Source organism: Vulpes lagopus, chromosome 15, assembly GCF_018345385.1.
Source record: "Vulpes lagopus strain Blue_001 chromosome 15, ASM1834538v1, whole genome shotgun sequence".
Taxonomy (NCBI): domain Eukaryota; kingdom Metazoa; phylum Chordata; class Mammalia; order Carnivora; family Canidae; genus Vulpes; species Vulpes lagopus.
Window position 1 is genome coordinate 25,938,903 of NC_054838.1, and position 14,909 is coordinate 25,953,811.

At 52.8% G+C, this 14,909-nt stretch overlaps 1 protein-coding gene across 4 annotated transcripts in view; it reads right to left on the reverse strand.

Moving 5' to 3' along the window:
• Positions 1-2,464: 2,464 nt before the first annotated feature.
• Positions 2,465-14,909, reverse strand: part of CHRDL2 (chordin like 2) — a 32,828-nt gene continuing 20,383 nt past the window's right edge. The window contains exons 5-12 of one of the 4 annotated variants that reach the window (XM_041729733.1): positions 14,607-14,700; positions 13,563-13,618; positions 11,326-11,494; positions 10,267-10,461; positions 7,658-7,831; positions 6,785-6,839; positions 3,351-3,443; positions 2,465-2,626 (exon numbers count right to left, since the gene is read on the reverse strand). In XM_041729733.1, the coding sequence (XP_041585667.1) occupies positions 3,353-3,443; positions 6,785-6,839; positions 7,658-7,831; positions 10,267-10,461; positions 11,326-11,494; positions 13,563-13,618; positions 14,607-14,700 (834 nt within the window). In that variant the 3' untranslated portion in view covers positions 2,465-2,626; positions 3,351-3,352. The remainder of the gene's footprint in view (positions 2,627-3,350; positions 3,444-6,784; positions 6,840-7,657; positions 7,832-10,266; positions 10,462-11,325; positions 11,495-13,562; positions 13,619-14,606; positions 14,701-14,909) is intronic. The other 3 variants (XM_041729736.1, XM_041729732.1, XM_041729734.1) reach the window with 3 other exon arrangements.

Genomic DNA, 14,909 nt, shown 5'->3' on the forward strand with positions numbered 1-14,909 from the left:
ACACAGTGAGTTAGTGGCTGAGGAAGAATGGATTTTAACTTGTCCTTAAACCTCCCCTCTTCCATCCTCACTCCTGTTTCTTCTACTTTTCCGTGTCCTGTGAGGTCTCCTCATCACCAAGACTTGCTTACATCTCTCCCATCAGAAAAACCCTCTTCTTCTTTGATCCATGTCCACTGCCAGCCACTGCCCGGCCACTCCCCTCTCCTTTACCACCAAAGTCTTCAAACACTTGTCTGTTTCCTCACCTCCCTGACACCACCTCAGCTCCCCAAAACCTGTTCCTGCCTCCCAGCTTGCTAACCCACAGATCTGACCAAAGCACTAAAACCCTTCCAGGGCTCCCAGCTCCCCTCAGGATGAAGCCAGAGCTCCCCAGCTGGGTGTTCACCCTCACCTCCCTTAGCTCTTTGCCTCAAATTATACTGTCCAGGAACAGTGAGCTGTTTGTGATTCCCCCTATAACATGCTCTCTTTCATCTCCCATGTACCATGTCTTCCTGTGTCGTTTCCTTCCTCACTCCCTCCATCCCTCCATCTTTTCTTCTAATCCTCTTCATCCTTCAGAGCCTGCTGAAGTGTCCTCGGTCTGGGCAGGCCTGTGCTCCCCAGGGCCCTGCTGTCAGAGCCCTTAGCACTCCTGGTATTGTGACATCCCATCTCCTCCTCAAGACTTTGGTTCCTTACTCTGTGTGGGTCATGTAGCATAAGGCCTATCCCCGAGCAGCTGAGAAAGTGTTTTATGAATGAATACATGAAAGGGGAATACAAGTCAGAAAGGCATAAACTCGTGGGAAAGCTACCGAGAGGTTCCCAAGGCAAACCTTACATGTGCATACTCAGAAACATCAGGATCAAAAGGAGGAGGTACTGATATGCTGAATGTGCCTCCCACCATGGAAAAGGTTTGGGGTGAACATCACAGGCTTCAGATAAGCCCATCAAAGAAACCAAGAAAGTGGTTGGTCTGCAGCATCAGGAAAAGTATACAGTCCATTCCTGTCCTGAGGCCTCAGAGGCACTTCTGATTACAGAGTCCTGCCTCCAACCCCATTCTCCAGCGGGGGGGGGGGGGGGGGGGGGGGGCATCGTGCAGGGGCAGGGTAGGGGGCCTCCAGGAAAGCTTTACTGAGACAGGACATCTGAGCTAAGTTGAAGGATGACCAGAGTTCACCATGTAAGTGGCTGTGTGTTCTGATTCCTGCACTTCAAACGTGAGATGCTCAGAACTCATCCCCGAGTTCCAAGTTAGCCCTAGGTGGTGGGCAAACAAGGTGAGAATTCGGTGTCTTCTCTCAGAGTGACAGGTAGAAGCTGGGAAGAGCTAATGTCTTCTGACTTAGGGGGTGAGGAGGAGAGTCCAGCCATTTCCTCAAACCCTAGCCTCTCAAACCAGACCCCTGGGACCTGGCGGAGGGAGTTTGGGGAGAGTGGGATTGGTAGGCAGCTTAGCAGACTTCCCAGACCTCAGACATCCAGGTACAGAGACCAAGGCTCAGGGGACAATGGTCAGAGCCCTCTAAGTGGCAGCAGGTGGCAGGACTCCAGCCTTTCCCATCATGGTTGGGGTGGAAGGCAGTGCTATGCTGGAGGGAAACCACAGGTCTGGGAGACGCGGGCCTGAGTGCTAGTCCTGGCCTCACTTAGCTGTTACTGCGAGGCTTTGGGGAAGACATTGGCCCCATCCTGGTCCTCTGTTTCCTCTTCTTAACGTCGGGGTAATTCCTACACTGTTCATCTTAAGTGGAATCATGAGCGTTAGAACATCTTTGAAACTGCAAGTAATTGTACATGTAGGCAGGATAAATTATTAATGTTGTCTTTAATTGTAACTGTTAGGCTTTCTTCCCAGATTGTGGTGCCAGGGTTAGCAATGTGACTGCCAAGGCTTGGAAATCCTTAGAGGTGAGACTATTTGGGTTTATGACATCGGTCACAGCAGACGGGGGGAGGGGGGGGAGTGCTAGCCTGGAGCAAGGGACCTGGCACTGATTCTACCTCTGCTATTGCCTGCTTCGGGCACATGACTTCTTCTCCCTAAATTCAGTTTCCTCCTTGTAGAGTGTGGCTGACAATCGCGATCCCTGAAAGATTTGCTGGGGAAAGTGCCTGGAGGCTCCCTTTCCCTCTCTGCTGGCTAACTAGAGTCAGTCTGCTTCCTAGGCTCAGTGCCTGTGGGCTCCAGGAGGGGGGCACCCATAAAAGGGGGAGGAACCATAGCTGGGGGCCTAGGGACAGAAGCAGTATGGAGCAGGGGAGAGGCTGCAGAGCCAGACAGGGGCCTGGTCAGGGAGGCTGGGGCAACTGGCCCTGGCTCTGGTGACAAGCAAGAACAGGGGCTAGTCTCTATCCCTACTGCATCTCAGGCTCCAGCCCTATAATAATATGGGCATAACCAGGCCTACCTTGCAGTTAGTCCTTGCGGGGACACACAGTAGCCGGACATGAACTCAGCAGGCAGGGCTGAGGAGTAATGCAACTTATCATTTATTACTATATAACAACAAAAATGGTAAAGCTCGTATCTGCAACTGCTTAGGTCTTCATTACAAGGTCTTGGTTGCTTTGTCTGGACTGGCTGTGACCTTCAGCTCCGGGGTCTGGGCTAGGAAAACATTCCAGTAACCTGCATTGAGGAAAGCAGAAGAGGCGTGTAGGGATGGGGGTCAGGGGTGGGATGTGTGCATGTGTGTGCAGGGGTGTGTGTGTGTGCATGTACTGTGCACAGCAGAGGCATGGTGACTGGGATGGGAAAAACTGAGGACAAGAAGGATGGTGAGGGCCTGGGTTTGGAGTCGCTAGGAAGAAGAGGATGGGTATTTCCATCTAACCCCGTATTGCGATCAGTTTTGGCACACGACCCCACCTTCAGCCAACTGGCATCTGGAGCTGGGCTGGCTTCCTAACACCTGTTGGGGACACTCCCATCTATGACTTCCTCTCCCCCACCCGAAGCCCCACCTGAGTCCATCTTCCTCAGTATAGTGTAGGGCAAATGAAAGGCATCGGGAGGAAAGTGGTTAGGAGGGTTTCGATAGGAAATGTTCCAATAGAGAGGGGGTAGGCAGCATCAGGGTTTGGGGGCTCAGGCCTCCCTCCCTCACAGCCCTGTCTCCCTCACTCCCAGGACCAAATCCAGATGGTTCTGCTTCACCTTCCCGCTCCCAAGCGCCCTGAGTTGAGAAATCTCTGGCCCAGACGCCCACTGGATTCCTGTGCCGGGAACTGACGTCTGTGGCTGACAAGCACCCTGCCCCCCTCCCAGAACCAGCAGCCTGGAACTCCCCAAGAGGCCCCAGCCTCTGGCTCAGCTCTTTTCCCAGGCCCCAGTCCTTAGCCTAACGTCCCACCTTCATGGGTGCTGGTGAGTAGCCGGAAGTTCTGTGCCTCTTTCTGGAAGTCTTGCTTCCTGACTTTCTTGATCTGAATCAAGTGGAAGATTCCTGAAGGCAGAGGCGAGGGCATGAGCAGGAAAGGTGAGGTAGTCAATGGAACAGGGTAACTTAGACACAGACTGGATCTTACCACCCCTCTCCTCCCCTTTCCCGACCAGACCCCAAATCCTACAGACTAAATTTCCCAAGTATTTTGGACCTATCCCCCCGCCTCCACTGCCAGCCTCCCCATTCAGGCCCCATCACATCCTGCCTGGGCACTACACTAGACTTCGGACCTCTTTCCTCTCCCTTCAATCTGTGATTCTAAATGCAGGCATTCAAAACTATACATCACCTTGCCATTCCCTTTCCCTGACTTCTTGTTGACCCTCCACCACCTGTCACCCTCAGCATCCTGCTCTCACACTGCTCACCAGTCCGCAACGTGGGGTGGAGGGAGGGGGAGGCCCATATGGTCTGCCCATAGAATGTGTGATAAAAATCAATAGGGGTGCTTATTAGACTCCAAAGAACATCAAATGTCAGAGTGGTAGGCCCCCTTACAGCACGAGGCTCTGTTCACCCCTGAGCGGCCTTCCTGTGCTCTAACCCTCACCAACTGCTTAAAGTCACCCAAAGGGCCCAAGCCTTTACCTAGGCTGCCCCCTCTGCTGCAACTCCTTCCCCTATTGACTTCTGATTCTCCTGCTGCCATCGAATGAACTCCTACTCATCCTCTAAGCTTTAGCTGGGAAGTCTTCCTTTATCTCCTCTCCTTGGGGCACCCACAGCTCTTAGCTTCTGTTGGTCATTGTACCTATTTCTAATGTGCTATCATTATGTCTCTTCTTGCCTCCCCTGGTTACTCCTGGAGGGCTTTCCTCTCTGGCTCCCCTGAGCCTGGCACTCGTGAATCATGTAGGATAAATGAGTGAATTAACAAACGAGTGAATGATCCCTTGATGAATGGATGGGTAAGGAAACATATGTGTACCCAATCTAGCCTGGGCCCTGAAGGCAACGAGGTATTAGCTAGATCTTCTGATGTTTGCGTCCCTTGGGGAGCTGGCCATGGACACCACGCACGGCACAGAGGCCCCGAGCACATGGGCTATCCAGCTGTGACCACCAGGGTCTGTGGCCAGAAAGAACAGGTGTGACAGTGAGGCCTCTGCTAAGAAAGAAAACTAAGAATTGGCCTTGCTAATGGAAATCTGAGTAGGATCCCACTGAGGAGAACCGTCAGCACTCAGGTCCAGGAGGCTGGGAATGTCCAGCATTGTTCTCAGGACCCCCAGTCCAGATGCCAAGGACCAGGGTCTGGGAGACACTCGCTCCAAAGGCCCAGGCTACATTACAAGCCCGACATGGGGATAGGTCCTTCTGCTCAGGCCCGCCACTGCACACACCCCAGAATACAAATTAGAGAGGAAATGATGGGGTGAGGGAGGGTCCTCACACTCTAGCTAAAGCATGATTGTAGGGACAGAGCTCTTAGACTTGGAATCAAGAGCTAGCCTGAGGAGCACGGCCATGCCTTCTGGGGATGTGCCCTGTCTGAGGGCAGCAGGGCTCTGTGGACCCCCAGGGCAGAGAAGGCACTGGCAGGTGAGTCCCAGGAGATAGGACATGCTCAGCTCAATGTGGACACAAACCGTTTCTGGATGGAGCTGTCCACAGTAGAGGTGGGGAGGGGCCATATGCAGTCAGGGGCTGGAGACCATCAGGGAGGCTGTAGGGGGCTTCCTTCCTATATGGGGGTTGGAATCAGGATCCCTGAGGTCCCTTCTAGTCTGAAACTCCAGAATCTACAAGGCTCTTAACAATCAGACAGCCCTCTGCTCAGCTTCTGGGGCCTGACACTGGTCCCACAGTGGTGTGGCCTCAGCCCAGGTGTCCGTGTCTCCAGGCCAATTCTGCCCTTATTCTCCCTGCACCACCCCCAAGGCTTGCTGATACCACTCCTCTGGGTGAAGAAACAAGGTTTCCCACTGAGAATCAGACCTTGAGTATTTGCTTTGATGCCCACAGTCTGGGACAGGAGGTAACAGAGAGCCTGAAGAGGCTATTAGGCCGCCCAGGGGGTCAGGAGATGGGGAGGGGTGTTTGCCAGTGACGCAATGGTACAGCTGGCACTGAGAAGTTAAAGAACCCCCACCACCTGCTCCTTTTATTGCTGGACCTGGCGGTAATGAGACGGGCCTCGAGCTACAGCTCCCCGGTCTATGCCGTCCTGGGCACCCCATGGCCTTCCTCAGGCACCTCTCTGAAGGCATTAGGTCACCTCCGTGGAGGTGGATCTGAGGACAGTCAGACCTGGGTTTGAATCTTTGCTTTCCTGCTTGAACTGTGTAACTTTGAGCATGTCATTTTACCTCCCAGACTCAGTTTTATCTGCAGGTGCATGAATGCATATCCCTCAGGTTTCTCACGTGGCTGAAATGGAACAGATTAGCACAGGGCCCACTGCCCACCAATCACAGGGCACGGGGCAGGTAAGCGTAGGCTCCAGGGCCAGTCTGAAGCTGTCACTGCCCCCCTCACCTGCCTGTGCCCCTCTTGCCTTCCTAACTCCTGTTCCAGCCACTGGCCCCTCCTCCATGAAGCCTTCCAGCCTGACTCCGCTCAGCTCCCGAGGAGCTCCTACTGCATCCGAGTCACTAGGTCCTGGGCTCCTGAGGACAAAGGCTGGGGCCTATTATTCCCTGTGGTCTCAGTACTTGGTGGGCTTGAGGGGAAGGTCTGGAGTAAACCAGCACCTGTCCAGGGACTGATGGAATTTCGAGGCGCAAAACAAGTATAAGGGTTGCTGACTCCAACTCCTCAACTGCGGCAGAACCCTCACCCAGCCGCCTCTTGCACACTCCTGTGAACTGAGCTTGCTCCCTCCCTTCTTTTACAGAAAGGGTCTAGGTATGAGAAAGTGCTTTCTCTCTGATGGAAACGTGCTTCGCCATAATTCTAAGGAGGTAGAAAGAAGATACAAATGTTGTTACTCCCTATTATAGGAAAGGCTGTACCCAAGTTATTTCATTTAATCCTCTAGAAACCCTCCTCCCCAGTTAACAGAAGAAAACAGTTGAGGCCCAGAGAGGTCAAGTGATTGCCCGAGGCCACAGCTAAGAAATAGCAGAGCCAGGATTCAAACTCAGGTCTGTCTGATTCTTAAAGCCCCCGCTTGTTGTTCTGACCCTTGTAGTCACTCAGAACACAATGGCTCCCCTGTGTGGGGCAGTCCTTCAGAGCCAGGAAGCCAATGGTCCTGTCCCCCTGAGTCTTCTCTTCTCCAGGCTGAACGGCTCCGCTTTCTTCGTCCATTCCTCCTAGGACAGGAGGCAGAGTAGGCCAGGGAAAGAGCCGCATCTGACGTCACAAGACATAGGCTCTAGCTCCCGTCCTCCACTTACTGGCTGTGTGGCCTTGGGCCAGGTACTTCACCTCTCTGAGCCTCAGTTTCCTCATCTGTAAAATGGGGATAATAATACCTAACTCTCAGGATCGTTGAGGATCAAATGAGATAACGAATGTGAAGCACTTTGTAAACTCTAAAGTGCTCCACGCATTGGTTATCATTATCATTACCATCATTATCAGCATCCCCTCTTCCACCCCCGCCCACTCCAGCCAGACCCATCAGTAGAGAAAAGTGATCTTATAGCTGATTCACACTTAAAGGGTTTAGTTTCTTTTACTCTACCCAGGGGATCTGTGTTTGGCAGGAAGAGCCAAAAAGCCCAACTCTCGGCAATTTCCTTCTCAATGGCAATTCCTCTTGACCTTCAGCTGGTGATATGAGTGTCCCCATTGCATCGGGTGAGTGAGAAATATATTCTGATGTCAACTTATTGGAGGGATGGAATCCACCACATGGAAGAGGTTGAATGATTCTAGCCTTGAGGCCCTCCTGCTTTGAGGATGCCATGAAGGCCCTTCTGCCTGAAAAGCTCTCCCCTCACAGAGTGCTGAAGCTTTACCAGTAGACATGCCTTTGCTTCAACCACATAGACTTTACCACGTCCTGGCACTTTGCAAGTGCAACAACCCCTTCCTCCCAGGAGAGGGAGCACTTGGAGGCCCTGGTGTCTCAGAGTAGATGAGCTTATCAGAACTGTCAGAGAATCACAGAATCTCTGTCTCCCTCTATCTTGAAATTGGAGACAAATCTAGAAGGGTAGCCAGAGGCTGGTGTTCCTGGGCTAGAGGCACTTGATCAACCAAATGCCCCTGGTAGGGGGGCACGGGCCAGAGGTCAGCCCCGTTGGGAGTGGGCCAATGCTCACCTTTTATCAGTTTCCAGAGGTAGATCTCCACCTGCTCAGAGGCCTCATGCTCGAGGGCAAAGCGATGTAGGTTGTCTGGGCTTGGAGCTACTGATGTGTGGACGAGGACCCGGCCTGGCACCTTCGGACACCTGGTGGCACTGATCTCACTGTGACCAGAATCTGCCTTGTCCTCTGGGGAAGACAAGGGACCTGTGAACACGCTGACCCCCACCCCCACCCCTGCCTGGTAGGCCCAGGAAGCCAGGCCACTGGTCTGACATCTCCCTCAGGTCTTTAAAGTCCTTGGGAAAGTTCTGGTGCCCCTGGGAAAGAGAGAGGGGCCACCTCTCCCATTTGCTTCCCGTTGATTAGCATATCAGAAAACTTGTCATCTTTCTGGGCCCAGCTCATCCTCCACCTCCTCCAGGCAGCCCACTTGGAATGGCTTAGCTTACCCTGCTTCTTCCCACTCACAGCTTTTAAAACCCTTCTTGCTTATGCATCCCACTCATGTCCTTAGTCTGCCTTGCACTGCCTTGTACTGTCTTGTAATTGCCTCCCTTGGGTATGTTTTTCTCTAAAAGAGACCTATAGGGTGAAGGAGGAACTATATCCTTTAAGTCTTTTGAGTCACCCACACCAGCAAGCAAGGCTCTTATGAACATACACAGAATGGAAGGTTTGGGAGGGGTGTGGTAATCATGGCCACAATGATGATTATGGTTGTGATGGTGGGAGAGGGGGTAGAGGGGGCGATGATCTGACTGAAATGGTGAAGGGGGCCGCAGGGGTGTGTGCAGGAGGGATGATGATGATAGTGGTAATGGGTTTTGGTCCCAAATTGGATCCAATCCTAAAGCCTCAACATGCTGGAATTCCAAGGACATTCCCCAGAATTTTCCACGTACCAACATTCCCTATTTTTCAGGGACTAAAGGACTAAGTCCCTACACATACATACTTCCTTCTAAACTCTTACTAGGGGACACCTGGGTGGCTCAGTGGTTGAATGTCTGCCTTTGGTTCAGGGCATGGTCCTGGGGTCCTGGGATTGGACCCATATCAGGTCCCCCACAGGAAGCCTGCTTCTCCTCTGCCTATGTCTCTCTCTGTGTGTGTCTCTCATGAATAAATAAATAAAATCTTTAAAAAATAAAAATAAAAAAATAAACTCTTACTAGTTATGAAGCCCTTTGAGATGTCCTGCTAAGGGTTGTAAAGCCATAGTCTCAATATTTTTAAGGGGAAATGGATTGGGGTCTGGTGGCAGGGCCTAAGACCAGGTGTGTTTGTGAAGGAGCCTAACAGTGAGCTACTGCCAGTCTCCTGGAGAATTCAAGTTGAATCCCTACCACTCATGTGTCCAGGTAACACCTTGTCATGCTCCCTCTCTAGCCCTGTCCCAGTAGCATATTTCTCAGATACTATCGCTTACATTTGGATTTTTATTTACAATTTATAAAACATTTTTCCTCAATGTTTTCCTCTGTCTGAGGCTCAGAAAGGACAATAACTTGTCAGCCAGTAAGCAGCTAATATAGAAGCACACGCTTCCTGACATCAAAGCCCCGGAGGAGGTGGAGACTTAGGATAATTGCAGCCACTCTGTTATCTCATTTGTAAACTATCTGAGAGATGAGGAGTACATGGACTCTGTGAAATCACAGTACAATACCTGGCACTAGTAGGTTCTCGATGCATGTTTCCTTCCCCTTTTTTCTTCCCTATTCCTCTCCTTTTAGTTTTGCCAACCCAGCCTTCTAACCAGATGTGGTGAAGCACAATCGCAGCCCACAACTTCAGCCCGTCTTGCTCTCCTTCCAGGCTTCAGGGAATGGGCCTGCTCCTCACAACAGTGCTGCTGACAGCCACAGGCTGTTCTTCCCAGGAGATACTCAGATGTTTTCTTCTGCACCCTCATTAATCCTCAGGTCACATGACAGTGTTAGAAGAACTCAGCTGGCAAGTCTGGAAGCCTGAGTTCTAATTCCAACTTCTACGACTACTTTGCTATGTGATTTAGGATCTCTGGCTCTCAGTTTTCCCCATACATAGATGAGGGTTGAAGGAAGACAACAGTGGTCAAGAGCACTGTCTGTGGAGTAAGACAGACCTGGGTTCAGATTCCAGCTGTCACTTGAGCTGTGTGACCTTGTCCAAGGTGTCCAAGGTCCACACCTTGGACAAGGTCACACAGCTCAAGGTCTTCTCTTGGTCTGCGAAATGGAGAAAAAGATTCCTGCCCTATCCATTTGTGGGAAGGAGTACGTGGATGCATGTATGCGAAATACCTCCTTGGCACACAGCAAGTGCCCAGTAAATATGGACTCTTTCCCCTAAAAATCCTCATATCCTATGATTTTATGATTTCTCAGAATCCAGAACATTATTTCTGTGTCTATGTGTGAGAATCTCTGAATCTGTCACTATAATACTCAATGTTCCATGCGTCTAATATTTTGTGAGTCTGGCCTCTTCCACTCCAGTGCATCTAAAAACCCTGAATCCTGTGGCTCTGAGTCCATGCCCATCCATGTGGGAGATGTTCCAAGTATCTGTGCCCTGGGGAGAGGGACCCAGGGCCCACTCTGGGCAGTGCCCTCCCTGCCTCCAGCATCTCTTTGTACCTGGGCAAATCTTGCAGCACTTCCCGGCTACTTTCTCAGGGTGATGGCAGGGATACTCAGTGGGGCAGGTCACCCGCTGGCAATCCTGGCGGCCGTCCTGGCAGGTGCACAAGATGCAAGGCAGGGGTCCAAAGGAGCGGAAAGCTGGGTGCCACACCTCCCCATGGGAGTATGTCTTCCCACTGTGCACGCAGGCTGGGCCAAGGAGGGCGGGAAGGGAGGAGGGTCAGTGGCGCAGACCTGGGCCAGAGTCCAGGAATAGATGGGCCGGGAATTCGGGGAGCCCCTGCTCCACCAGTCTGGCCCAGCCAACCACCTGCAAAGTGGGGGCCAGGGATAAAACTGGTCCCCGTCCCTGACTTCTCCCCTGTTTCGGCATTCAAAACTGACTCATGGCCAGGAAATTCTTGCTGGAGATGGAAAGGCCTCCTCCTGCCCTTCACGGGCTCTCCTGGCAGGAGGAGGCCTGAGATCAAGTTCTGTCACTGCCTGGCCGTGTGAGCTCTCACTGTCCCATCTGTCCCGAAGCGGCCAAGACACATCCCTTGGCAGCTGTGCCTGCCCCACCCCCAATCAGAAGCCCCTCAAGGAGCCCCCTTTCCTCCCTGCTGTGGTCATGGCTACCCACCTGGTCACCCTTCCCCACTGCATCCTGACCATCTGCCCACAGCCTCGCTCCACTCCCTCCTTCCTTTGTCCCAAACCATCTCTCACCACTTCCTTCTATGACAGTATTTATTTACATGTCTAGCCCCTTGAGGACAGAGACCATTTTTCACCTCTGTTCTGTGCCCCTTGATCCCCAGCAGAAGCTCAGAAAATACTGTTGTGCCGCCCCCTGGTCTCGGTTCTAGGCCTGGTTCTGTCTCTCACCCTGTACTCTCAACCTCAGTACCCTTTAAGGACACCTTCAGTTTTGATTCTTTCTGAATCCACAAACTCATGGCCAAGTTAAGATTAGGGAACCACTGAGTGGGGGGTGCAGGGATGGGAGACAGGAGCAGTCAGGGTCCCCTTTTCACCCCCGCCTCGGGGATCAGAGGAGGTTCCCATCCCCACCTTTCTTATGTTTCTCCTTCAGGACAATCTTGACTGTCGTGCTGCCTGCCCCCTGTGGTCGGAAGTGGCGAGGGATGAAGCCCAGAGGAGAGCTGAGGCCAGTGGGGGCTGGGGTGCCCAGGCCTCTCTTTCTCCCACTGTCCCCTGAGCACGGATCCTGGGAGTGTCTCTGCAAATGGCAGGAAGGATGAGGATCACTGATGGGCCAGTGCCAGCAGAGGAGCAGCAAGACTGAGGCTACAGTGAGGCCTGTAAGTAGACACCCCCATGACTTCCCAGTAAAGAGAGCCACACACTAGGGATAGAAGGATCTGGATGGGGCCTAAGACATTCTGAGACAATGGATCTCTGCAAACTCTCAGAGGACAGTGCTTTGGAAATCCAAGCCCTTCTTAGGCCTGTCAGAGCCAGGGCCTTGGGGCTGGAGTGAACAAAAAGGGTAATGAGGTCTTGATCTGGGAGAAATAGTGATCAGGGACCTGGGCAACTTCATATTTAAGAAATCGAAGGTGAGGGTGTAGTGAGGATGAGAGTTAGGGAATTCTTTAAGAAGAATTTAGATGAGGGGCAGCCCTGGTGGTTCAGCGGTTTAGTGCCGCCTTCGGCCCAGGGAGTGATCCTGGAGACCAGGGATCAAGTCCCACGTCGGGCTCCCTGCATGGAGCCTGCTTCTCCCTCTGCCTGTGTCTCTGCCTCTGTCTCTCTCACAAATAAATAAATAAAAAATATATATAAAAAAGAAGATTTAGATGATGGGAGAAGGGGATGGGCCTCCGAAGGTCTCACCAGGCCCCAGAGTCCCACAGGGCAGAAGACTCTGAGCAGGCCCCACTTGGAGACCATGGGTCTCCAGGGCCCCCTTTCTTGAGCCCCTGGAACTCAAGTAAGACCCTGCCCCTTCAGACCAGGTCTTGGGCAGACTGGCAGTTATAGCAAAGGGTCTGTGGTGAGGGTGGTGTCATGGTGTAGGAGCATCTTAGCTCAGTTAGAGGACTAGGTAGCCCCAGGCCATGGCAGAGGAGCAAGTGTGCTTGTTACCCTCTTCGCTGATACCAAGTCACTCATATTCCTTCTTCTACAGCCCTTTCCTGCCCATAGAGTCTCTGAGTCAGAGACTGGCCAGACTAAGCCCAGAAGAGCTCCCAGGAAACTGTCTCAGGCCCTAGAACAGGCCCAGGTACATAGGAAGCTCCCAGGAAATGCTTATCAAGTGGAATAGTAGCAAGAAGGAATTGAGGAGCCAACGCTCTAATGGGACTTGCTCACGTCATCCAGTAATTAGCTGTTCCGGGCCTGCAGCTAAGCCTGGGTGGGCTTTGCTTCACACACTGCCTCCTAGGGAGAGGATGGGATGGCAGAGGAAAAGGGAGAGCTCACTAGTTCAGACCCCTGGGGAGTCCCTGAGTATGGGAGGCCAGCCTCCAGCCTCCCAGGGTCCAGGTGACCCAGGCTAACAGAGTAGGTAGAGATGTTCCCATTGCACATATATCACCGAGGGTGGATGGAGACCTGAGTTGGGGTGTAAGCCCATCCTCCTGCCTCTTGCCTCTCTGACCAGAGAAAGCTGGGCAGTTTAGCTAATTTTTACTCTAGACTAAGATCGACAGGGGCCAAGGCAGAGGGGAGGACAGAGAGGTGGCCCCCAAACAAAGAACCAGTACCTCAGGGGCTGAGTGGGGAAGGCTGGGCCAAGACAAAGACCATTCCCATGGGGGAGTGTGCTGCACAGAGGCAGCCTGAACTAAGGACAGACACAGGCTTGGGACAGAACAGTGTCAACATGTTTCTCAGGAGGGAAATTGGCAAGTTTGAGGGCACCTGGGTAGCTCAGTGGTTGAGTGTCTACCGTTGGCTCAGGTGTGATCCCAGGGTCCTGGGATCAAGTTCCACACTGGGCTCCCCACAGGGAGCCTGTTTCTCCCTCTGCCTGTGTCTCTGCCTCTCCCTCTGTGTCTCTCATGAATGAATAAATAAAATCTTAAAAAAAATTGGAAAGTTTGGGGCCTGCTCTCATACTGCATGCTGCTTTTTCCCAGGCCCCTGCTGCCCCACCAGCCATGACAGAGGCTAGGGAGAGGGGCTGGAACATGGCAAAGCTCATGTTGCTGACCTAGGTGACAAATGAGAAATGAGGACAATATCTGGTAGTGCCTGTTCTGGAGTCATGGGATTTAGGCCCTGGATACCAGCTCCCATCACCACCTCTCCCCACCCTGTCAGTGAAGCTGTGTACTCACCACCCCACGGTGTGACTGTGTGGTGTCCTCTTCTGCTGACTTCTCACTTGACCCATCTGGAAACCCAAAGGGAAACTGGGTCAGCCTCCACTTCCTCAGCCTTGCTGACTGGAGGCCTGCCGGCCTTCAGCCTCCCAGGCCTGGTGCCATTTCTGCAGTCCCAGAGCACCAGCAGGTCCCTTTGCCCTGATGGAGACTTACTCCTACTTCTCATTACCACCTCTTCTCACCCTTGGGTTCACAAATTCCCTACAACTGGGTTGCTGCCTCAGTTTCCCTACACTGACCTCCTGGTCACCATGAGGACTGAACTTCTTGGCTAGGCCAAAGCATGTTGTTTAATGCCCATCATGGATGGCTCAAGAGGCCAGAATCCCATCCCTGAAGCCTGCTTAGTTGCAGTCCCTTGGGGAGCCACCCTGTCCAGCCACACTTGAAGTCACCAGGCCTTCATCTATACTGTACATTCGCAGGCACCATCTCCAGCCCCTCTGTTCTTCCCGCTGGAACACCCTAGGACTCTACCTTCCACCCCCTGGGGGGCCAGCACGAAAGGCCCTGAGTGGGAGTCTCCCTCTTCAGCCCCTGCCTCACATGCAGTCTGGCTCCCTCCACACATTCCTGGTGCAAAGACCAAGAACACTAGAATTAGACAGTCTATTAGAAATCACTGAGGCCAACCTCTCAGTGCACACACGACACAGCTGAGGCCCAAAGAGGGGAAAGAATCTGAAGGAATTAGCTGGAAGAACCAACATGAAACCGGAGCCACCTGGCCCCTGGTCCAGTGTCCTTCCACAACGCCAGTGCTTCTGGAGAAGCATTCTACTATGAAGCACTCCCTTCCCCAAGTCCTGCCTCCTCCAGGAGGCTTTCCTAAACTACCCTGACCCATAGGATCCCATCTGACCATCTGTGTACTTGATTCTGCTTGAGCCATTTGCCCTTCATTAGTGGAAGGTCCCCTACCTCTAACAGTCTGTGGCTAGACCCCTGGGGTGGAGTGGGTGAGCACTGCCCGGATTTAGGCACCTTTAGACTCACCTTTGCAGGTCTGGCAGCAGGATGCAGGCAGCGGGAGAGGTGCGGGGCAGCCTGGTTCTGGGCAGGTCATGAGACCGCAGTAGATCTGGCCCTCCTGACAGAGCAAACAGGAGATGAGCTCTGATGAGGAGCAGCCTTGGGGTGGGGAGAGCCCCTTGCTCTGGGGGTAAATGACCTTGAGGTGTCCCTTGAGGTGGGAGAAGGAGAGAGCAGCAGAGCATCCTGGGCAATGCCCAGCCAGCTCAGAGGAGGGATCCCCTGCGCCCTCCCCATTCCCTCCCCAGGCCCTGAGGCCCTAACATT